This window comes from Acomys russatus, chromosome 7, assembly GCF_903995435.1.
Source record: "Acomys russatus chromosome 7, mAcoRus1.1, whole genome shotgun sequence".
NCBI lineage: Eukaryota > Metazoa > Chordata > Mammalia > Rodentia > Muridae > Acomys > Acomys russatus.
This window is the reverse complement of record NC_067143.1, coordinates 40,089,490-40,115,663: the sequence shown is the minus strand read 5'-3', so window position 1 is coordinate 40,115,663 and position 26,174 is coordinate 40,089,490. Positions and strand designations below refer to the sequence as shown.

At 35.8% G+C, this 26,174-nt stretch overlaps 2 protein-coding genes across 2 annotated transcripts in view; one reads left to right on the top strand and one right to left on the bottom strand.

Annotated features, from left to right (window-relative positions):
• The window catches only part of Nox4 (NADPH oxidase 4), a 140,341-nt gene that overhangs the window by 4,923 nt on the left and 109,244 nt on the right, over positions 1-26,174 (bottom strand). The window contains exons 14-17 of the mRNA XM_051148878.1: positions 16,700-16,819; positions 14,544-14,652; positions 12,199-12,267; positions 9,708-9,808 (exon numbers count right to left, since the gene is read on the bottom strand). Of these exons, the coding sequence (XP_051004835.1) occupies positions 9,708-9,808; positions 12,199-12,267; positions 14,544-14,652; positions 16,700-16,819 (399 nt within the window). The remainder of the gene's footprint in view (positions 1-9,707; positions 9,809-12,198; positions 12,268-14,543; positions 14,653-16,699; positions 16,820-26,174) is intronic.
• Positions 18,403-19,127, top strand: LOC127191663 (40S ribosomal protein S7). The gene has a single exon (XM_051148877.1). The coding sequence runs from the start codon at positions 18,439-18,441 to the stop codon at positions 19,021-19,023; it is 585 nt and encodes a 194-aa protein (XP_051004834.1). The 5' UTR covers positions 18,403-18,438; the 3' UTR covers positions 19,024-19,127.

The window sequence follows — 26,174 nt, the reverse complement described above, 5'->3', positions numbered from 1 at the left end:
AACCCAAACAAAAAATACTAAGCATTAAGTTTATGGCCAGATTAAGGTGAGTGACAACAACAGAAAGATGAATGAAGACGGGTTAGAAATACATAAATTGATAAAAGAGGTTTAAAGTAGAGTATGAAAATTGGCGATGTGTACTGTGCATCTAGAACAACATTCTTCCTACTCTGACTCTACCACAAACAGCAAAGGACCTTCACAGCTCTTAGCACTACAGATCCCAGACCTTTAATACCGGGAATTTGAGAAAGGGCTCAAGAGTTTGCTTTTTTTTTTTTAAACAGTTACCCACTTATGCTCAGAGAAGAAAAATCTTGGGTATCAACTGTCTAAAGCAGTTATTTTAGAAAGAAATAAACAAAAATGCATGACAAATATGCCAATGCTGAAGAAAATGTTGTCATCAAAATACCCAATCAATTCAAAAAATGTAGATGACAAAATGCTGATCAAATGAAAGTGGTAGGATTAAGCTGAAATATTTAGGCTCAACCATATCTCTACTGAATCCAAAATAAACATATTAGAAGTTTTGATATATATGAAATAAAAGATATATAGCATTTCAAGGACTCAGAATCAAAACTATAGTTGATTTTGACTAAGAAAAACAGACAGGAAGGCCATAAGTGTTCTAAAATCTTGAATATTACAATTAATCAATCAAAACTATTGTCATTTATTATTCAGCTGGATAAATAAAAAAATCTTAAATAAAAAAATTAAAAAATATTTTCAAATCTGTATGCCACACCTGGCAGACCATATCCTGGGCAATGAAACTGATCCCAAAAGGTTTGAAGAAGTAAATATAGTTTTTCAACCTAATATTTTTCCCCCAATGTTGTGGGTGTAGTCCATTATGGTAGGAAAGGCATGATTGTAGGAGCGTAAGATAGTGACCATCATCACACCACAATAAAAGATCAGGTAGCAATGAATGTGGCTGCTGACCTCCTTTCTCCTTTTCAATCATTCGGAGGAGACAACAGCCAATGGAGTGGTGATACTTTCACAGTGGCTGTTTCTAGTGCAGGCAAACATCTCTATATAATCCATTACATAAATGTTCAGAAATTTGTTTCCATGATAATTTTAAATCCTGTCAAGTTGACAATCCAAATGCACAATCAAAGTAAAAATAAGTTTTATCACTCCATTATTGAGTGAATTCAGACAGGATCTGTCATTCTTACTTTCCTTGACCATCTTAAAAATGTTCCTACATGACCAGACTTCCTCATGCTTGACCTATCTCATGAAGGTTCCAAACTCTACACCTAAGGACTGATATGCAAAAGGGCGTGAGGGAGTAAATATGAGAGAGGCAGGTAAAAATAAGGGGCGGTTGAGTGGTAGTATATAAATCTAATACAGTAGAAGCTTCCTAACATATATACATATATGAGGGTGGTCTAAATAAAATCACCAAATAATATGGGAGGCAGAGCCACACCTCAACTTCTCTTGTCACCAAATGAGTCTTACAGTAGCAAATTGGGTTATACCGAATTTAGCTGTTGTCCAATGGGTTCCCATGGGAACCCCCAAACAACCCAGGCTGTTGGCAAACCTAAAGGCTTCTCTTCACAAACTAAGAGTAAGACCTGACTGAGGTCATGCTGATGCGTACCTAGAGTCTTGGCTATGTGGAGCTTAGTACAGCAAGGTGCTTTGCATGTTACCAAAAGGGAAATGTAAACATTAAGCCAGCAAAAACCCTTTATTTACAATGCTGTCCTGTTTGCAAGAAAGGTTAGGACAATTGTAGCACAGAGCTTATAGGAGTAACCAACCAATACCTTATTTGACTTAAAGTCCATTCTATGAGATAGAACCCGTTAGCTGATGGTGCCTGGTGAAGGAAACTGAGACTAGATAGTCCAGAAATATTGGGTAAAACCAAATACTACTGTTCTGCTAAAAGAATGCAGCAAGAAAGTGGCTCCAAATGACATCCTGTTAAATTTATAAATTGGATGCTTTGCTCAACCATCATCAGAGAAGCTTCTTTGTGCAGCAGATGGGAACAAATATGGAGACCAAAGTAAGGCAACATGCAGAGAGAGACCCTGGATCGCTCAGCTCTAAATGAGCTGTGCCTATCAAATCCCTCCCCTCTGAGCTCAGGGGATCTGGAGAAAGAGGAAGCAGAAAGAGTTTAGAAGCCAGTAAAGTTGAAGGACAGCAAGGAAATACAGCCTTTTAAACACAATGAGACTGATGCACATATGAACTCACAGTGACTGTGGCAGCATACAGAGATTGCGGAAAGAAGTGAATATAAGCCACTGTAACTACATTAGAAGCCAGCTACAATTGATAACTGCATGACAATGAAAATTTAATTTCCTCCAAGAGTGTCTCCTTGGGCATACAAACTGATCATAAGGGTAGCCTGCATGTGCAACAAATGGCCAACAAAAACTGAACTCAATGGTGTCTTTGAAGGAAGCTTGTTTCATAATGCCATATCAGTACCTTTTCCTGTTTAACTTTATCTTTTTAAAAATTATCAATAATTTTTAAAATTACCTTATAAGTCCTTTGTATATATTTTATGGCTGCCAGTTGAGTATTTTTTATGGGAATCACTAGTGTGTGGGCAACAGGGTCTTTGCATCTATTACCTTTTCATGGGCTTTTTATCCTTCTGCTTGTTTTGTCCTATCTTAATCTATTTCTGTTTTTTCATCATATATTATATTAATTATTATCCCTTAGAAGCCTGTTTGATTTCTAATGAGACATAGAGAAGGTGAACAGATCCAGATGGGAAGGTAATTGGGGTAGAACTTGGAGGTATGGAAGGAAGAGAAACCATAATGAAAATATATTGTATGAAAAAAACTGTTTCAGGTAAAAGAAAGAATTAGCTTGTAATTTTTTTTTATATGTACATATTTGACAGGGTCTGCCTTTCTCCAGCCCATGCGTTTAAAGCTTGATCAGAAGATTTTTCAAAAAAAAAATCTATATAAATAACCAAAATATAATTGAAAAATATCTGCATACTTGGAAGCTGCTCAAAATAACTCTAAACATTGAAAGAACAAAAGAAAACATTACATGAAAATTAACATGTTTTAGATCTGTACAACAATAGAAAATGCAACAAAAGGGAGACACAAAGTGTATCATAGAGAAATTTACAGTAGTAGACAGTCTCTTTACAAAAGAAAGCTCTGAAGATTATACTATGTTTATACCTTAACATTCTAGCTAACTATGTAGTAATTAAACTGCAACCTGAAAGAAGGAGAAAAGAGAAAATAAAGAATGCCATGTTTAGTAAACCCTAGATTACTATTGAAAGCCTGATGATTTTTGTTAAAATGAAAGAATAAATGGACGGCTTTAAGTATTTTCCCTTAGACTGCACAATTCTTTGACAGGAAATTTTACCATGCTACCTTTGCAAGTGTTTGCTTTCCCAAGGCCTCCTCTTAATTACTTAATAGTAGAGCTATTATTTTTTAAAGCATGCGCATGCCATGGACTTTTTATTTGCTGTTCACACATATTTGAGTACATGTGGTTTCCTTTATTCCTACAATTGGAGACGTTTTCTCTTCAATGTCATTTTCTCTAACTTAGTAAAAATATTGCACTTTAAATATCTAAAATTAATCATTACAGTCCATAAATACTTTCTATTCAGATATTGCTCCTGTGAACATCATGAGAGTTCCTATGACCCGCTGGGCATGGCAAGCACCAACCCCTCAAAGTGTCACTGTACAAGAAGGGCATGGATTCCTTGTATGCCTAGGGAAAGCGGCATGGTGAGAGGAAACACAGTGACTATGGTGGGTGGACCTTTTCTGCTAAAAGGCTAAAATTACAAAGGAGATTGAGCTGGGTGGTTGTAGGGCACACCATTAATCCCACCACTTGGGAGGTAGAGGCAGGTAGAAATGTGTAAGTTCGAGGCCAGCCTGGTCTTCAGAGTGTTCCAAGACAGGCAGAACTACACAGAGAAACCCTGTCTTGAAAAACAAAAAACAGAACAAAACAAAAAAAACCAAACAACAACAAGCCAAAGGAAATTGATTGTGCTGAGACATGAGTGTGTTGAGTGCAACTGCAGATTTAAGAGGATGTTGGCTATTAAGCGATGCACACATTTGAACTGGAAAGTGATAAGAAGAGAGAAAGGGCCAAGTGATCCAGATCTAAGCCAATGTTGTTGTGAAGACAATAAAATCATGAGCTTTGACTCACCTCACAAAACAAATAAAATAAAACCAAACCAAACCTATAACAACGAAAAACCAATCCTACAAACAAAAAATGTAATAGCTCTCTGTAGCCTGACAGTAAATTTACAGATGCAATTACAAAAACTGATGAGATAAATGGAGTTAACTGCTAGGTAGGGACTGTTGTCTAAAAGAAGACATTGAAGTAAATTCCATAAACACTTAATATGCCAGTGCATAAATGCTTAATATACTCTGCTTTTTTATGTGTATTATGGATGTGAGCATCAAATACTAAGAACTCATTAATTTCACATAGCATTTGTATGCCAGGTCCAGGAGTTTTTAGTGACTTGATGCGGGATGTTGGGAGCAAATCTGAATGCCAAACCAAGGCTATTTAGCTTTGGAAATTCTATGAGGCAGCAAAATAAAAACTTGGTCTCAAACATTTAACTAATTTTTAACACATTCTTATTTCTCTTTGTAAAATAACTAGATACATGGCTTAAAATACAACATGCATTTATATGATAAACAACAGAAAACTGAATTAGAGGTAGTGTAGTCATTCCATGTCATTAAGTGTATAAAATTTAAAAACTAATTGTTAGACTCTCCTGTAATGCTTTGAAAAACTACTATTAATAAAATTATTGTTTAGCATCCAAATAGAAAGTCTGGTTTCTATCCCGAGCACGCAAAAAAAAAAACAAAAACAAAAACAAAAAAACCCCCAAAAAACAAAAAACAAAAAAACAAAAAACAAAACCCACAAACAAACAAATCAAGAAAGAAAGAAATAGCACAGGAGTTATGGGTGCCTTCACCATGTTAGAGTTGAAATATTGGATCTGGGAGTCTTTATCAACACCCACTGTCAAGTCCCACCCTTTAGGAGACAAATTGCAAAGTTAGACTGTTAATCTTTCTCTTTCAGGAAAGCAATAAACTATAAAAGCACACTGAACTCTTAACCAGGAGAGAGCAATTCATTTCTGATTTCAACTCACCCTTTATAGCATTCAATAATGTCATTGTATTTGGGGGTCACAGGTTATTGATAAAATAATAATGAAGATAAGGTGACTTCAAAATAGTCTTCCTTTTTTTCATGAGCATATATTCTGATTGCATGGTTCATTTTGTGAATCTTAAAAGGCCACAGGATGAAAGTGGATTTTTTTTTTGTGATGCAGTGTATGAAAGTCAGTGTTTATTAATCATGTTTTCCTAAAAGACTGTCTTACTCCCATATGAGAAAGATAATTTCCTTAATATTTTTAACAGTAAAGATCTAGAGGGACTTAAATGCCCCAATTAAGGTAGAGATCGTCACATTATCAATATTGTATAACAGTGCAAGGTTTAATATCATGGAAATTGTCCATGATCATAAAAGTATCATTAAAAGTAAATGGAAGAATTAAAAAATATTTTTAAAAGATAGAAAAATGTATCTACTATAGAGTCACAATGTTTTTTTATTTAAAATTTTTATTCAGATTTCATCTCAATTGTTATCCCCTCGCTTGTATCTTCCTGCCCCCCCCCCCCACATCTTTCACCCTATTCCCTTCCCCTAGGCCTGTCACAGAAGGGGATCTCCTCTCCCACTATATGGTCCAGCCTATCAGGTCTCATCCTGGTGGCCTGCTTACCCTTCTGCCGAGTGCTCCAAGGTCTCCCAACCAAGGAGAAGTGGTCAAATAGGGGACACCATAGTCCATGTCTGAGTCAGTCCCTGCTCTCCACACCACTGTGGAGAACGTGCTGTCCATTGGCTAAGAGTAACTATATTTTCATTTAAAAAAAATTAAAGCTTATGTTTTTATGGTTGTACACCTATAAATTTACACACTGTCATAGTTTACTTCTTATTGCTATGAGAAACATAGTGAGCAAAAGCAACTTAGGGAGGATAATATTTATTTCATCTTACAGTTTTTAGCCCATCATTAGCAGGAACTCAAGGCAGAAACTGAAGCAAAACCCATAGAGGATCACTGCTCACTGGATTACTCTTTAGGGTTTGCCTAGCTTACCTTTTGTGCACCAAAGAACTATCTGTTCAGGGGTGGCTCCGCCCACAGAGGCTGAGTATATCAATTATTAGTCAAGAAAACGCTTCCTCAGACTTGCTCAATATCATGACCCAATATTATGTAGGCTAAAGTTTTTCTTCAACTGAGGCTCCCCCTTTCAGGAAGACTCTACTTAGTATTAAAATGACAAAAGCTAATCAGCACACAGGAACTCAAAGTTTCTGTAAGAATCCATAGCAACAAAATAGCAGCTCCCTACTCTACGACATAGAATCTAAATGTGCTATCTTTATCATATACTAAGTGTATGTCACTGGCTTAGTAAATTAACATTTTCTAAAAACGGAAAAAAAATGTTTGCTCAACACACAGTGTTAAAAAGCTAAATGTACGTGATTGTCATCTCTATGTTTATTTTGTTGTTTCAGCCATTTATATGCATGAGATTAATCCAATGTTTTATCTTGAGTGAAACCTTCTATTCATGTAGTACTCATCGTCCTATTAGCAACTTCTTAAGTTATCAACCCATTATTTCCCAAATGTGTGATAGAAAGCCCATTAAAATAATTAGTTTCACCAGGACGTCCCAGAGTAAACACACACAGCAAGGAGCAGTACACGGTGTCGACAGTAGATGGTGCACACACTCATTCTTCTTATACCAGTTTCCCTGCTTGATAAGACAGGAACAAATAAACAACATAACCTTCATGACAAATGAAAGGAACTGATGAGTCCCAGCCTGATTTATTGTAAGGGAGCCAATTCATTGGGGTGAGGATTTAGGTTGGTGCTGAGGAAACTGATGAAGTTTTCAGCAATGAGGTATAGAAAACAAAAAGAAGGCATCCCAGAACATTCCAGAATTCAGTGAATAGCAGTCATGAATATGTCATGAATGTGTCTGTGGTATTGACGCTAAAGGTCAGATAAGTAGGACATAATAATCATACTTAATGCAGATGACACCAGAGCAAACTGGCAAAGGAATATGAGAAGACTGGACTGAGATTTTTTTTTTTCTGTTATTCACCTTTACTAGGAAACTGAATATTACAAAGTATTTCTGTTTTGAAATAATAAACAATCACTCTCTCTTCATTTGAAAAGTACTTTATCAAAGAAAGAAGAAGGCAACTTAAGTAAATTCCAACATGCCTCAATGTGAACCACATGGGTAACTTTAATGCTTTATGTTTGGCCCCTCTGACTTCAATTCACAACTTCTGAAATAAAAATCTCTGAGCAGTTCGAGGCCACATTGAGTTAGTGATCTTTTCCATGCACTTTATCATCCATGAGTTCATGGCTTGGTGATTTGCTTTGAAATTCACCCTCTTACAAGCTGGCCTATGCATTTAGAATCAATACCCACTGCATATATAAAAGGGTATTTTAAAAATTATAAAATTTTCAACTATATTCATGCAGCACATAATGAAAATTTAATCAAAGATTGATTGTGCCTATGATTGTGGTCCATTAACATGAAAAAAAAAACTAAAACATTCTTGGTGGTGAAAAATTACTATACATGATATATAATTCTTGATGATAAATGACCATGTTGTTAGTAGGTTTATATATTTATTATACTACATATGTTTTTGTTTTAGAGTGTATTCTGTCTACTTACTTAAAAGAGAAGATTTATTGTAAAATAGCAGCAGCCTCAGACAGGACTAGTTTATTATGACTCTTGGCTGCAATATTTTCTCTTGAGTTTAATATAATCTTATGTTGCTTTACTCAGTATAGCATAGGAATACTGGACTGTATTCTATGTCTAAGTGAACACATGTATAGATAGATGTGTAGGCATGTTTACTTTGTAAATAACCTCTGTATATATCAAAAAATGTTTTTAAAATTATGAATTATTCAAAACATTCATGCACCACATAATGACATTTCAAATATTGATCACTCATATGATTGTCATCTCATATCATGAAAACTACTAGAAGTCCTCTCACTTAATGATGCCGTAGCTGTCATTAATACATCACCATAGGACATAACACATGAATTTGGGGTGAAGAGGATGTAAAGAAATAGGCTGCAAGTGAACCATGTATAACAATATATAACTCTGTGCTATGTGATGCTTTCACAATGATGAACCAATGCTACATATCTTCAAATATGTCTATACCATATTACTAATTACAATTGCAAAGTCATATGAAAAATACAAGCCCATGAAAAGCTACTCATAAGATATTTCAAAACAAAATTACAACTTATGTGCATGCTTGACAAAGAAGTGATATCAATTTAGAAATGAAAGTATAATTTTTTTTTCAGGTGTACAAATATATTGGATTCTGAGAGAATTCAATAGGTTAGTGGAATAGCAATTCAAGTTTAAGGGGGAATGATAGCAAGTACAATGTCCACTTGCTAAAATAAAGCTTCTTCAAGCACCATTTTTTACAACTAAAGAGTTAATACATTTCTATTCCAGTGTATATGTTTAAAATAATTAATTTTAAAATGTCCACATCTATACAGCATTTTCAGTACCACTCATAAACATCAAAAAACTAGACTCATATTATAAACTAGAGTTGTCTGTGGGGACTTTCAATATTTTGTTTAGCTATTTTACAGTTATTGTTTGTTACTCTGTTACCTTGAGTGATGACAAATGACTTGTTAGTTTCTGTCCTAAAGTAAATTTCTTTCCTTCCACAATTATTTCTCAGATCACTGATACATTACATTCTCTATGCTAAGGCTCTTGATAGAACCATAGTTTTTAAGAAGGAAAAAATGCATTTAAAAATCCCCCTTGTTTGGATATCTAATGTTAAAATAAAAGCTTTTTGAAAACTTCTATCTGATAATAAATTTTAAAATGTAATTTCTGAATGCAACTACTGCTAGATATATTGGTGACATTTGGTGACATTCCCCTATTTATCAAATGACATTGAAAATCTTTTACCCTGATTGTCTGATATACACCATAAAAATAAGTATCCATGTTAAATTAGGTAATGGTGGTGCACATCTTTAATCCCAGCACTTGGGAGGCAGAGCCAAACGGATCTCTGAGTTTGAGGCCAGACTCGTCTACAGAGTTCCATGACAGCCAGGGCCACACAGAGAAACCCTGTCTTGACCCCCCCCCTCCACCTTGCTGAAAAAAACAAACAAATAAATAAAAAATATGCAGGCTAAAGTGAGTACATAGTTTTAAAAGTAGGTAGGTGAGCTAATTCATAAATACCTAATTATTTCTAAATCAATTTTTAATTATTTAATTAATTAATTTTAGAGTGGTAACTATTCTACTTCATCTTTTGATTGAAATTGAATGTTCAAATGACTTTGTGAGAAGCATATTGGCAAGTCACCTTTAAACATTTTATGGGATGACCCAGAATTATTTTAATTTCATCTTCAGCCATAAGTGTATGTCAGTTTTGTGAGTTATATTACTTACCCTCTGTTACATTTGGCTATTTCATCAAATAAAAGCTTCCACCGAGGACGCCCAATAAAAAGTCTAGAATTCAGTGTGTGATATTTTTCTCCAATTATCTTCTGTCAGAAAGGAAGGACATGTTTTATAATCCACAGCTTTGGGTAAATAATACATTTCTCTTACATGAATCCACCTGGGCTAGCATCTTACTTCCAAATTGCTGTGACATAAAGAAAAAAAGGAAACCTACCAAGTACAACCATTTCCAAATGTCACTTTCATTTTCTTTTCCTTGAAAATTCAATATAATATTTACAAATTGCTGACTTATCTAGAGTTTAGTAATTTGTTTCATGTTTTAAAAATAAATTCAACATAAGATAAAAAGCACACATTCCAGTTCACCCAATACTATTAAGTGGACTCAAAATTAAATGTTATTGATGTATGTTTGTATCTACTTACACTTGTTATATTACATTACTCTCATTATATCAGTAAATTAAGGCAATTTGTTATCACAAATTTAGGGGAACAATTCTAGACAAGACTTCCCAAGACAGCAGAGTTCTAAATCTACCCATCAACCAGTGATTGTTAGTGGGCTCATTCTTGCAAAGAGAAAATACTGGTTCTTTTCCCTTTAAGATTTATTTATTTATTATTATGTATACAGTGTTCTGCCTACATGTACACCTACATGCCAGAAGAGGGCATCATCGCATTATAGATGATTATGAGCCACCATGTGGTTGCTGGGAATTGAACTCAGGATCACTGGAAGAGCAGTCAGTGCCCTTAACCTCTGAGGATCTATCCAGCTCTAAACACTGGTTCTTAATAGTAAACAGCCAGAGGGTAATGAGAAGAGGAGAAAGTGTTCAACTTTCAGTTGGGCAGACTCAGGACCAGATACAATTTGATCTACACCCTAGTTACAATTGTATCAGGAAGAAGAAATGTTACATTTTCTTGTTTTATGGTTTTAGAAATTTGCAGGCAAATGGATGGAACTGGAAAAGATCATCCTGAGTGAGGTAACACAGGCCTAGAAAGACACACATGCTATGTACCCACTTATAAGTGAATGTTAGCCATTTAGTACAGGATAAACATACTACAATGCACAGATCCGAAGAAAATAAGTAACAAGGAGGACCTGAGGGAGGATATTTAAATCTCACTCGCAAGGGGACCTAGAATAGATGGCAAAAGTGGTTGAAGAGAAGGAACAAGGCAGGAGAGGGAGTGCAGAGAGAAATGAGGATGGAGACCAGGCCTAGGGAGAGAGGAGGGAGGGGTTGGCCAGGGGGGAGGGAGGGGAGAGGACAGAGAGAAGGGAAAGCATGAGTAGGGTATCTAGGTGACAAGCTGGAGACCTAAGAAAGGACAGGCTTCCAGGTGGAAATAAGGGTGACTAGTTGAGACTCCTAGCAGCAGGGGTCATAGAGACTGAAGAGGACACCTTCTAACTAGACAGGACTCCTAGTGGAGGGAAAGGAACACTGACCCACCCACTAAGACTTCAGTAAAATGAGATTAAAACAATAAAAACCTTCCAAAACTGATTAGAATAATTTTGAGATAACTAAGAAGCATTCATATTTTATATGAAGAACACTAAACAGGATGAAAGAAGAGAGTATAAGAAATCTAGGGGCATATTCAGTAAAATACTTGCCTTGTAAGTATGGGGGGATCACTGGCCCGGCAGTAAGTCTGGCCTAATTGCTGGGTTTCAGATTAAAGCCCCTGTCTCAAAGGCACTGGACAACTTTCTTATGGCTAATATCCAAGATTATATCTGAGCTCTGTAGAAAATGGTCACATGCACTTGCACACACACACACACACACACACACACACACACACACACACACACACTCCCGTGCATGTGTGCACACACGTACTTACACACACACATTTTTAAAAATCCAGAAAAATATTTGCACCGTTTCATTATGCAACTATTATATATTTCTAAAAATTATTTTCCTTCACATAAAAACATAGAGGCTAATAAGCAGGCATTGTTCAAAATAGCTTAGATTACACAAAATTACATATATATATGAAATTGTTAGCATAGTCTGTCATAGTAACCAAGGCAGATGACTCTTACTGTTTCTGTGTTAGATTCCTCTGTGATGGACTAAGTTTAATGTGTATCTTTTCTCATCATATAAAATCTTGCTTCTTTGGAAAAGGATCACAATGTTGTCCCTTTACTGCTTGATGTCTCCCTAGAGACAAAACTCTTGAAACAACCCCAATGAGGATTGATGGAATCACAAGGTTTGCTTCAGCATGCTGTGAGGAGAACTGAAAGCCACAACAGGGTTGACTTCCAGGACAAGCTACAAGGTTTCTCAACATATCTCAGCAGACGCTTTCCATTGGATACTTTTGTTAAAATCTCCTGCAGAAATTTTCTTGCAGCACAGCTCTTACAGTAAATCTCCTATTATCTGGAGGCTCATTTAATTAACAATAACACTCAGCCACATACCTGTATCCCATCTGTTTGACTGAGGTACAGCTGGATGTTCACATAATCAGGTCTGTTTTCTTGCCAAAACTGAGAGAACATAAAAATGAATTGACTCATTTAAATTCTTTACAGATACTCAGAGTCTACCTAGCATATGTTATTCTATAACACAATAGATAATTTGACTTATCACAGTAAATATTTATAATGAAATAAACATAGGCAAGGAGGTGATAAGTGATGGATAAATCGACACACAGACAAGTTCTTACATTCATCAGTTGCTCTGATCTACTGCTGAGATACAGAGATGATGACAGCAGAGAAAACACTCATCTACATCTAAAGGTCCATATTAAATCATGCTAAGCACTGTACTATTCCTCTGTCTCTTCTAAACATCTGTTAACTTATACTCTAAGTTGCCCTAAATTTGAACCCATCTCATCAATAAATATACTTTTCATTAAAAAAGAGACAATAAGATTAGGATTTTCATGATTGGAAAGTAAATTCAAGGCATAAAATATAGACATGCCCCCTTGCTTTAAACTCATTCACTGTTGATTTTCCTCAAATATAAATATGAGACAAGAAATACACTAGGAAAAATGTAATCTAGAAAATAGCTTTCCTTTCCCTCTTTCAACCATAACTTATTGTTCTACATTAACTTACTACAAAGTGAACTATTCCAAGTACCTCACGTAAAGGTGCCAGAAACTATTTGTCCCTCTATATTTGGCTTACTTACATCTCTTCAAGTATCATAGCATTTATAAGGTCCATCCAAGTTTTAACATGTTATAATTCTTTTTCAAGCTAAATTATTTCATTATATAAATACACTACACTAATTTTGTTTTTCCATCAGGCATATATGTGGTGTTTGCATGTTTGGGATGTTGTGAATAATTCTTCTAGGAACATCTGTGTACACGTCAAGTCCATGTTTTCAGTAATACTAAGTACATATTCAAAAGTCTACTTTCCTAATATAAAGTCTCCAAGCCCTCTCCAATCTGTCTAGAGCACTACACACACGGGTGCAACACACATGCACACACACTCCCCTATATATGTATACATGCTTGACAGTCTCCCTTTTCTTATTACACTACGGACGTCCCTCCTTTTTTTTTTATATTGCACTTAACTTACGATTGCATCAGAGCACTTCTTGGAAAATAGGTTCACTGTATTGAATTTGCTCCCAAGAAACGTGACTAGTCAATCCACAGAAGACTATCTTAACTGCCCTTGCTTGGTGGACATTCCCAGACACTCTTTATGTAAACAGAACTTCTGTCATCAACGCTAATATGCCTTTACTTTTTTGTCCCAAATTGAAATCTAAGAATCAGACATCCTGCATATATACTGGTTTAGTTGTCTATCCTACTACAAATACAAGAATAACTTGGTTTTATTTTGTTATCTAATATATCTTTAAATCCTAAAATAGGCAATAATTCATAGTAGACAATGATATTCACTGATGGTAACATAAAGAAAAAAATGTTGCATCCAAGCATGTGAATAATCACTGAAGCACTTTTTACAGTTACAAAGTAGTCAATGCTAAAGGACTGGTAAGTAAGTAAGATACAGGGAGCAAAGGACTCTTCTGTTAATAGACATGGAATCAATTCTATTCTCGCTCATAGAAAACAGCATTTAAGATGTAGCAATAAAGTTTTAAAAAATGAAATAAATATAAATAATATGCTAGAACTTTCATAATTCTAGTGATATAGAGTGGTAGGTAAGTTAAATACAGAGATTTAATGTTACTCCTTTTATTTGAAGTATCTGTGGCAAGTATTTCATATGTGTAATAGTTGTATCAGCTTTACTTATATAATTTTAATAAATATAGATACAAATGAATAAAAACAATTACAGGTAGGAAATGTGAAGAATACATACTATCATTTCTGAGGAAGAAACTTTTTGATTTTTAATATTGCAGATCAAGAAACCTGCTGTCTATAATATTAAAACCATAATATGGGGCAATTTTACCGTAGCAGAGCTCAGAAGATGCTGTACTGTCTATGTCTATGTATGTCCCTTTTCTCTCTTCTCTCATCACCTCTAGTTATGTGCATGAACATCTATGTTGAATATTTTATGTTTAAAATGCAGAAATGAGGGCTAATGTGTCACAGAATCAACATTTTATTGACAAACATTCACAGCTGAAAAGATGTGCGTCTGTTTTTATTAGATGTTACCTCTGGTTTTTGATTTAAGAGATCTTTTTATTCTATAGCAAGCAGTTCTTGCTTCTACAATAAAAACATAAATATAATTTAAGAAGTTATAAACCTAAAAAAGAAACCCAACCATCTTGATATTACCTTGTTATGCAGCATACAGAGCAGATCTGCAAACCACCGGAATGACTGGATGTCTCTGCACACCCAGATAAAGTACAGTCTTCTTAGCTTGTATGGTTTCCAGTCATCCCTTTAAAATCAATGTAATGAAGTTGTGACTGGAGTTGGATAAACAATACAAAATCCACTGATTTGTGAACATTTGTTTTCGTTCATAAGCAACCAGGAAGAAAAAAGCAACCAAACAAGCCCCACACCCAGCCACTTCCATGCCAGCATTTACTATTTTTTTAAAATAGGTATGGGCCACAATACATAGACTAAGACGTCACCGGCTGCTATATGTCTCAGTATTATAAACATGTCAACTTCAAGACCATAAACTGAACTCTTGGATCAGAAAAAATTGTCTTATGAGTCTCAGAAAAACAGGTCCTCTGTTCAGTGAACTGTATTGCTGTGCAGGGCCCAAAAGGCCACTCAGACTTGCCTTCACGTTTAGGCAAAACCATTCCAGAAAGTTGGTTGTTTATCCCATTCTTAATAATCATTTAAGAAAGATTTCACAACCACAGGCTGTGTAATACATTCCAGTCACTCTCTGTTCCAAGTCTGGATGCCTACTTATGACCATGAGGTAGGCTTGAGGTTAAAAATGTTCCTTTTTTAATAACACCAAGTATCAAAATAACTTGTAATGTGTTGTCAGAAACAAATGATTTCTGGATTGAAACAGGCTTATTTTTTCTAAGAGTCTCCAACATGTCCCCAAATTACATCTAGTATAATATTCGAAAATGAAATAAATTATTCAAAATTATCACTCATTTGGTTTTTTTTTTTTTTTAACAAGGCTTAGCTATGTAGCCCAAGTTTATCAGAAACTTGTGATCCTCCCAGCTATGCCAAAGGAGTGTTTTATTTCTTCCTCTTTTTTAAACTATTCCTTCAAACATTTTACTGTGAATTTGATCTACTTGAAAAGTGAATGGAAGCGACCTGAAAGCACCTTCTTTTTGTCATTTTATTTGTGGTTTTATGGTGATGAATTGACTTAAGTTTATAGTCTTGGGATCAAGATATCGAGAATATTTCCCATTTGAGCAATCTCAACTTTGACATTTCTTTTCTTCAGTCTGTTACAAATTTGCTAATAAATGGAAGAATGAGGTGACGCTGTATCCATCATATTCTCATGAAAGCATTCCCTGAACATGTTCTTACAATCACTCCAGACATATGCTTTTATAATCTAGTCACCTTTTTAATATTCTGATTATTCTCCCCTCCCCAATCCTGTCTCTGCTCCTTTCATCACTATAAGCCCACCCTGTTACTTCCCAATTTGTCCCTTTCCCAGATTCATGACTTTTGGTTTTGATTTGTGACTCATTTAATTTACTCAGGGCCATTGTGATCACAGGATTGAGCTAATCATCAGTATGGTGGGGTCATAAGCTAGCACAAAAACAAAGGCAACGGCTCTCCCTATCCCTAGGTCTATCAGTAGCGTAGAGTTTGGCAACGAAGGGAAGTTACACCAGAGCTCCTCGGTCATACCTGACTACTGATATGCTCATTCCTCTGCAGGCCCAGAGGAGGCAATGGTTGCAATGGTTATGTGTCACATAGAAGATGACAATTCAAGTCTTTTCTCTATAATCTCTTTCCTCTCTGCCTCCTCTTCTACTAAAATACTCTCTGATCTCTCTGATCTCTAGAGATCTTTTCTTTGTGCTTGATATTTTCAGATACAATCCATATTATAAATTTCTTAATACTTTTAAAAGTTGCCCTGATTGAATCTGAACTTTCTAAGAATAGAGTCTGTTTTTTTTTTACATTCATTATTTTATTCCCAGTAACTCAGAGATGAATTGGCACACGAGCACACCAAAATATTTGTTCATCAAGTAAATGAACAGTGAGAATGTCAAGAAAGCAGGTGAGCAATGGTTAATAAGAAAAGAGGGTGTTTCTCTTTACAAAGAGCATTCTGGGAGCTACAGAGCATGTACTGAGAGTTACTGAATTATTCCCGTCTTTAAGGAGGAAGTGGAATTTCCCCAACGGTACATGGGAAAACTCCATAAGGAACTATTTTACGTGTAAACTAGATGTGTTTGAATATGAGGATTTCTCTATTTGAAGTGATAAAATTGTTTCAAGTGACGTACAGCAGAGTGTTTAGTATTGATGCAAATGGAGTGACCCCAATGCCTCCAGCCACACAGAGGCTAACTTCATAGTTCAGTGACTCCTCAAATGGGCTTCCAAATGGACCATCAATGTACAACCTATAGAGAAGACAGACAAATGTTGAAAAAATAAAAACAAGTTAATTTTCTGTAACATGTACCATTCATGCTGAATTCAAAATCTATGCATTGTGATAGCCTCCCTTGGCCTTATCTCATTTCTTACTGCCATAAGTGTCAAGGAATAAGCAAATTGTATAGAACTATTGATAGTAAGCAATGAATTTCCTTCCATCTTTAAATTTACTAAAAGTTTAGGAAAGCATAGAGAGAATAATATGTTAAAGCTCTGATCATATTCACTGTGATAATAGACAAAATGAAAGTATTAGTCAAGTCACTACGTTGAAACTGACTAGTGTACCCTTCAGAAGAAAATAGACATATCTACTCACAGATGTACTATGGGAACAGAAAATCATAGAACGCAGAAGGAGGTGGAGGAGGAAGAAGAGGAGAAGGAGGAGGAAGAGGAGGAGAAGGAGGGAGGAGGAGAATCATTGAATGTTACTTTTTAAAATATAGTTCAATTAGTAAATATAGGAACTACTGAAGAAATCACAAAATAAATTGCCCTTTGTGTGTGCTTGTGTGTCTGTGTGTGTGTGCGTGCGCACGCGTATAAGTGTAATATACAACCATCTTTAACTGAAAACAGAAATTATGAAATGTCCACTTAATATCCATCCTTCTTTTCTTAGTAACAGAACATTAATTTTACTCACGAAAGCAAATGTCTAGCCAAAACACCACATTTCTCAGATTCCATTCATCTGTTTTGACTGTGTGGCTATTTTGGCAGATGCATGCAGCCATCTCACTTGCATGCTGTGACTTTCACTTCACCTTTCTTTATGCATCCCTGATATCTAAAATGTTCATTTTATGGTCAAATTAGTTATCAGTGATTACTGTAGAATCAGCATACTTACACAGTTTGTGTCATTTTAGACATTTTGATAGGATAGACGTGATGTATTATGAGACATTATGATTTTTAACTATTTTTTCATTATATCTTTTCTAACAGTATACATGTATATTAAAAAATTGTCTACATGTCATTTATCTTTGGAGGCCACTAAAACAGAAGGACAGTAGGACTGTACACATGTAGATTAATGGTTAGGTAGCTGATAAAATAAATTCATTCATAAGTATTTTTTTGAATTGTGGGCTTCACAGTATTTTGTCATTGCTTATATTTGTTTTTTACTTTCATACATGTGACTTTCTTTTCCAGGAATATGTGATTACATTGGTTCATATGGATTGTTCTATTTACTGGGTTCTAAATACAAGCAGTTTGCCATTTTTATGACAGGCAATGCCATTTCCTATCTATGGTAACCAAGAACCATGTGTTGACCCAGAAAAGAGAAACAGATTGAATCTCTGCATTGTTGCTTGAATGATGCCATCCTCGAAATTCACTGCACCCATAGAAGACACTGCATATGCAGAAAACAAATTCCTTTAGTGTTTCACCACACTAAACCACATTGCAGTGCTGTTTCAAGATTAACTGTTTACACTGGCAGAACTCAGGCCATCTTAGGTAATGCATGTGTGCTATCTAGAGAGAAAACTTGCAAATGTTGCTGTTGAAAAATACTATATCTGCTCTTTCTAAGCCGGCACTCCGTAAGGACGTAGCCATGTTCAGCTCGAGCGCCAAGATTGTGAAGCCCAACGGCGAGAAGCCGGACGAGTTCGAGTCTGGCATCTCCCAGGCGCTGCTCGAGCTGGAGATGAACTCGGATCTCAAGGCGCAGCTCCGGGAACTCAACATCACTGCGGCCAAGGAAATTGAAGTTGGTGGTGGTCGGAAAGCTATCATAATTTTTGTACCAGTTCCTCAGCTGAAATCTTTTCAGAAAATCCAAGTCCGGCTAGTACGTGAATTGGAGAAAAAGTTCAGTGGGAAGCACGTGGTTTTCATTGCTCAGAGGAGGATTCTGCCCAAGCCAACCAGGAAAAGCCGCACGAAAAATAAGCAGAAGCGCCCCAGAAGCCGTACCCTGACAGCAGTGCACGACGCCATCCTTGAGGACTTGGTCTTCCCGAGTGAAATTGTGGGTAAGAGAATCCGTGTGAAACTGGATGGCAGCCGGCTCATAAAAGTTCACTTAGACAAAGCACAGCAGAACAACGTGGAGCACAAGGTGGAAACCTTTTCTGGTGTGTATAAGAAGCTCACAGGCAAAGATGTTAACTTTGAATTCCCAGAGTTTCAGTTGTAAAGAAAATGACTGAATAAAGTGTCATTCATAGTAAAAAAAAAAAAAAAAAAAAAAAAAAAAAACAAAACAAAAAAAAAAAAAAAAAAAAAAAAAAAAAAGAAAAATACTATATCTAGTATAAAGAAGAAAAATAACCCTCTTACCTAATGGAATAACAACCAAAGTTAGTATGTCTAATGTAGTGTTTCAAACATTTCAGACATCCTACTAATAAACACATTACAGAATGACATATGTACAATTCTTATTCTGTCTACTAATTCATATCTTTCCTTTAGTCAGCAACCATGAACTATGTGTGAATTATTTGTATGATAAAGCTGTTTTAGATTCAAGACCAATAATGACTTGATATCTACCATATAAACTTTTCTATCTTCCTCTGAAAGAATCATCAAATGAGATAAATAACAAATAAATTAATTGAATGCAATGATGTTTTAAAAGAAGAGATGTTCTTTGCAAACTTCAACAATAATATTTAATACTTTATTTCATTAACCACTAAGTGAGAGGAATCATGAAAAAGACCATTTTGATAATTGTCTCTGTCCAAAACAACACATGGTTCTCCCTCCCCAAATAGCTATTCTCTGGTGTTTTGTAATAGCTTTGAATAAGATCACTAGAACTTGGAGTTCCAGGCATTTACTAGGACTGAGATCACCAACCAGCTACTTGACCTCTTTAAACTCCATTTACTTCACTTATAAAAAGAGACAAGATGTGATTATACAGAGGAAAACTGTTAGAATTGTAGAGTGTAAGAAAATATCAGAGAGACTAGATACAGCATAGACAGAGCTCAAAACAACATGGGATGGCTTGTATTTACTCTGATAGATGTCGGAGATTCAGCTGCTGTTTATTCAAAATACCTTTAATAACTTGTTAGAAATTGACACATTTAACCATTATTTTGAAGCCTGAATTTACTATGAAATATTTAAATTAGCTTGATCATATATAACTCAAATGCTTACTTTGTTATGGTGAATGAAAACAAAATCATTCGTGACTGGTTAGTTGGCAAGACCTCGTTTTTTATGACAGGTAGAAAGACAAAATAACATAACTTAAATATAATTTTCACACCTTAACTTTATAATGTACAAAATTCCTTGGCTTTTAATTTTGAGTAATACAGTTGTTAGTACCTGAATTTTACAATTATCATATATGTGACAAGATTATAGAGATTAAATACAAGTGTTCACTTCTATAAAACTGCAATAGGGACATGGACATATTTTTAAACTTCAGTTGATAAGTGATAAAAAGTTCTAAGTGAAAGCACTATTTCTTTTCATGACTCACTCCCAAACTATGCAAGCATACTTATATTTGTGTACATATTTTCCCTTAAAATAATTTCCATTTCTATTTTCTAAATTGCTTTATTTGTTAAGATGAAGTTGGTTACCCTGTCATTTGAGGGTTTTTTGTTTGTTTGTTTGTTTTTTTTTTTTTTTCTTGTTTTGTTTTTTATTGGAGAAACTCTTCAATTGTAAATTAATCCAATTACATGAAAGACATAAAGATATTCAATAGTTCTCAAAACTCTCGCCAGGCTCTGGCCATTGCCCTTCTGAATCAGACTGATATTATAACAAACTAAAGTTGAGTTTCTTTTAAAGATATGTGTGGGACTCAGCTGGATAAGGCTGAAGTCTGACTTTTCAACACAGCCACTTTTTTAGGTCTATGTTGGTGGATTCCCTTTTCTCAGCTGGGTTCTCACTCCACCTAATCTGGTAAACCCAGATTTTGTAAGGATGGTCACATAACCCCAAAGAAGATTACAGGCCCAACCCTTTCCTAATAGGGAACTTGTTCACAGGGAATTCCTGGAAATGCCCCCACCCAATGCTGAGGAGATCCTAGCCTCCAGCAAATGACCTTTAATTGTATTAAGAAGTTATCTCCTCATCCATAGGATAATTAAGTACTGCTTTCTCCTTGTGATAGGATGTGGGATTACTCCATGTAAACGACAGACTGTACCACTCTATGTAGGTTCAGATCAGGTTGGTTAGATCAAGAAGCACGTATGTGGGTTGCAGAGGACTGCCTAGAAAGGGAAGCCATATTCCTTCCTCAGCCTCTGTTCTGTTTCTTTCTCCTGGCTAGAAGGTATGAGCCCAGACACAGAGGAGCTACACTGAAGTCAATAGAGGGGTTAGAAAGAAAGTTGTGGACAGCTTAGATGTAATTTTCTGACACTGTATCAGCCCCAGGGGCCATGTATCTTGGTACTTGTTAAATAAAAATATTTGTGTGTATGTTATACCACACCACAATTGTTAGGCGTGACACCTTGCAATCTACTCACCCTGTAAGATAAAACTGGCATTATAGCTATCATCATCTACTTCCCACCACTCCACTGGCATCTAAGACCTTGTCGCTTTTGAAGGCCACAAGCAAGAGTGCACCTTTTCAGATGATCTATGATTGAATGCTTCAGTTAAGTAACGTGGTATTTCTCAGTCTGTTTTGTGTCACTTTAAAAAGTTCCTGATACTGGGGATGTAAACAAGCAAACAAAGAGAATAAAGAAAGAGAGAAAGAGAGAGAAAGCCACATTCAATCTAAATTTCTACTTTAAGTACCAAAAACCTTCTAACCTGGAAATATGACACAGAAAATACTTTAAAACATCATATTTTTCTCACAAATGAAAAACACTTAGGGTTTGCATACAACCATTTCATGCTTCTTTAAATGCATGCCTTTACAATTTATTTACATTTTTAACATGCATTATTCACGTGTATGTGTGTGTGTGTGTGTGTGTGTGTGTGTGTGTGTGTAGGTGCCCTTGTAAAGTAGAAGAGGACAGGAGATTCCTTGGCACTGGGAGTTACAGGTAATTTTTGAGGCCTTCCTTCTAAAATGTTTTTAATTAAGAAAAAACAATTTAAGTGTATGTCAGAGCTTAAAAGCAGAACCTAAAGCTGTTTATGCAAAATGTAATCGGTTCCAGGAGCTGTACTGATTATTCTAAAAACACCTTCACTCTAGAGTCATAGAATAAGGTAAAGGAGGTAAAACACAGTTTCATTTTATTGTAGTGGGAATTTAAACCCAAAACATCAAGTGAGTTTTCCCAAGATCACAACTTCTATTTAAGGAAAAGATCATTCCTAAACTCTGTTCAAATCTATCTCCAGTATTCCTTTCTTTAATGACCAGACATTAATCGTGCCTGTCAATCACCACTTATTTTGGTTTGGGATATAAAGAGCATATAATCCTAGACCATCCATCAGGTAACAATTTCTTCTTCATCTGGGAGAAAAATGATTATGATTAACTACTCTCCAGGAGAAGATGGTATTGCAGTTTAGAGCACTCAGGAGATAATTACACCAGTAAAAGCTATACAAAGTGGTGAGGGAGCATTAAAAGCCTGAATGGTCTTCAAAACCTGTTTTTACTTTAATGGGTTGCAAACTAACATGTGCATCAGACTTTCATGGAGGGTTTATTAAAACATACAGATCGGAATCCTATCCCTAGACTCTTTATTTAAAGTCAGTATGCCTGGATAAAGGCTAAGACATGAAACTAACAGTATCCTGTGTAATCCTGGCAGCCTCAGCAGAACTGAACTATTGCTGCTGGTTCTTTTACATACAGCGATTAAAGGAAATCCCAGAAGTTCTTAACATTTGGATTAAAACTATGTAGGGGACAGTATACCTAATTTAGTGGTACACTTCAGTAAAACACCTGCCTTCCTAGAAGGCACTAAGCCTGGCATGTCATCTTCACCTCTGGAATCATAAAGATACAAAACAAACAAAGACCTGGTTAGGATATTTGAATTGCAATAGCCACATAAGGAAGGAAGCCCAGCCTATAAATGCTTAGAAATCCTTCACCACAACCATTCATTATTTTAGAATGAAATGATTGAATTCTGAATAGGAATTGTCATAAAATGAGCATCGTCTTGAAATTATATTCTTATATCCATTGTGAGTTGACATGTTTAACTTAAGAATGGCTTTTAACTTACTTTTTAGTATTCACTTAAGCAATATTTGTGAAATTGTGGCCTAAATCTGATAACTTCTGTTTGTCTAGAGTTGAGTATATTTTTGATGAGTGATAATAACGTTAAAATAATAACAGCAACGTGGGATTTTTACGTTTTTTGTTTTCTTCTTTCCATGTTGGGGAAAAGCCAGGGCTTTGCACATGCAAGGTATGACTTTATCATTGAAAGACATCCAGCCCAGATTTTTAATACTTTTTCACAAAGGAAGCATTTCAGCACAATCTACTAGTCAGAAACAAAACAAAAGTCCCAAAACTACCAAAGACTTCATAAAGTCTGCTGAGACTGAAAGGTGTCTGGCAGGTAATAGTAACAGAGGGTGGGACAAACTAGCAGAGTATGTCTCTCAAGAACTGAATGCCAAATCACACATGTGTATCTCTTTAAATGCACCTACATCCTCAGAGTGTTAGAGAAATTAGGCTAACCTCCAGCCAGCTGATTCCCGTGGGCCCTCTGGAACCAGTTCTTACAACTAACTGAGTTACTCTGTCACTCACTAAGGGGCCCTCTTGTTTGCCTCCCAGCTTCTGGACTTATCCTATCTCTTAAACAAAATCTTTACATTAAAGCAATGCTTCCATTTTTCTAAAATCACTTGATTTTAGTGGTCTGTATGTTCTGAAGTTCCAAAGACTCCTCTGTCTTTTTTATTTCTGAGTTGAATCTCAGGGGTCTTCAATGTTAATACCTGCTAATATTATGAGATAACTTCCTTTTGACATGTTGCTTCTCTAGCTTTGAGATTAGCAATAGTATCCGGAATACTCAAAATTCAAAAAATTACTATCTTTAGTTCTCATTTTATTTAATGTCTCAGGTGGGTATTAGAATCCCACTAGTACAAAAGTCCACAGTGTAGGGATGAGAAGACGGGAGACAATATTTTTTTTGTTTATTACATTTTAAAATAGATTTGTTTTATTTTTGGTTTTCTAGATAGGCTCATGTTGTGACTGTAGGTGTTTGTAGAAGTCAGAGGCACTAGATTGCTTACAGGCTATGAGCCATGTGATGTGGATGCTGGGAACCAAACTCAGGGCTTCTGAAAGATCATCAAGTCTCTTAACCATTGAGCCATTCCTACAGGCCCATTAACGAGAGGCAATATTAGAACAGTCTATGTATTGTAAAGAAGATCATAAATAGTTGTAGCTGTGGAAACTTCTAAAGTAGCACCCACATCACACAGGCAGGAACACAACAGGAAAGGGCTTGAGCCTGCCAATAGATGCTTTCACCATGTCATCTTTGTTGGGAAGAACAGTAATCCCTCTGAGAGTGTCAAGACTGGAGTGCAGTAAGCAGACACCACACAGAGCTTTCAAGCTACCCCCGAAGGCAAAGCTTACAGTCAAGAAAGTATAGAACATACATGAAAATGAGGAATACAATGAGAATTCATTTCTTCATAAAGACCAGTTGCTTTGCATCATTTTATTTAATGTCATAAATCTGTGTAAGGTACAGTTATGCCAGGCACTGTTCCTTCCTCAAAACGGTGTAAAGGAGAAACATCTTCTTTATTTTTCAATCAAAATATAGGAAAAAAAGAAAGATACTCATAGAAACTCATTTCCCATCAAGAGGGTATTAAAATAGCCTGAAGTTGTCAAAACTCAGACTGTTCCTTTTCTCTCCAGTTCGCCCATCTACTTAGGCACCACTACATTCTTTAGATTTTGCCTTCTGACATCCCATTGTAGCCATGCAATGTTTCATATCATCAGCACCTCATGGATTGTTATCTGAGTGTGAAATGTTGGCACAGAGATTATGTTGACCCCAGGCAATATATCACGTCTTGCACTTGACTCATGATTAGTGTATGAAAATATAGATTAACTTTTATTTGCATTGCTTAAAGCATTCTCATGACTCTCCACTGTTGTAATAACAAAGCCCAAGTTCCTTAAGATGGGAGACCAGACTGAATCATCTTTTTGTCTCTTTACATTTTTACTACTATTGTTTGTCTACAGGTGGTTGTACTACCCAATTTCTAGGTAGCTGGAGCTGATTGCTCTAGCATTTCAATGACTTCATATGATGTATATTCTTGGTTTTGCTGAAACAACCTCTCATCTTGACAATCTGACTCAGTGGTAAAATTAAACTTTATGTATTTAGATCGGCCCTTCTTTTTCCTGCTCCAATATAATTAAATATTTCTCTAAATATGCCAACACAGTGCTATGATTTATTCATTAAACTGACTCTCCTTTTCTCTCTGGGGACTCTAGAGTCTTCAAATACACACACATACTCCCGTCATTTTTATAACATTGATAATTATGATCAGGGGGTATGTATTCAACACATGTCTGATGAATGCTTGAATAAAAGAAGGTTGGATAGATGAATAGGAGCCAGTATAACATAATTGTAATTTTGGATCAAACAGATCTGGGTTTGAGAAGCAGTGGCACCATGGGATTTGGAAGATCCTAGGAAAGTTATAAAGATTATATAGAATTATTCACCTAAAACACTTAGTATATTGCCAGGTGGTGGTGGAGCATGCCTTTAATCCCAGAGACAAGTGGACTTCTGTGAGTTCGAAGCCAGCTTGGTCTACAGAGTGAGTTCCAGCACTGACAGGACTACACAGAGAAACCCTGTCTCAAAGAAGTAGGAGGAGGAAGAGAAAGGGGTTGGAGGAAGGAGGAGGAAGAAAAGGGCATAGGAGAAGAATGAGGAAGAAGGAGGAGGAAGGGGGAGAAAGGAGAAGGAAGAGGAAGAGGAAGAGGAAAAAAAACCCAACATACTATCATTCCTACATATGAAGATATTCTGTATGTTACTACTATTTCTTTATTATTATAAATGATAAAGGAAATTTGGTCAAATATGTTACACATAAATGAACAAGAAATTCTGAAAAGGGAACGATAATTTCTAGAAATAGAACTCAAAATACAGAGGAGAGACAGGTAGATCATTGAGCAAAGAGATGAAGTCTGAGGTCATCTGAGGACTTTAGAGATATTACACAAGGTCATCATTTGACGCCACTTTTAGGCAGCCAGTTGGAAATGAGAGTGGTTGAGACACCGATTTCGCTGTCCAAACAATTAAGACTGTT

What these genes read in the sequence shown, in the direction of transcription:
- LOC127191663 (XM_051148877.1), top strand. Translation starts at nt 18,439, where the DNA reads ATGTTCAGCTCGAGCGCCAAGATTGTGAAGCCCAACGGCGAGAAGCCG.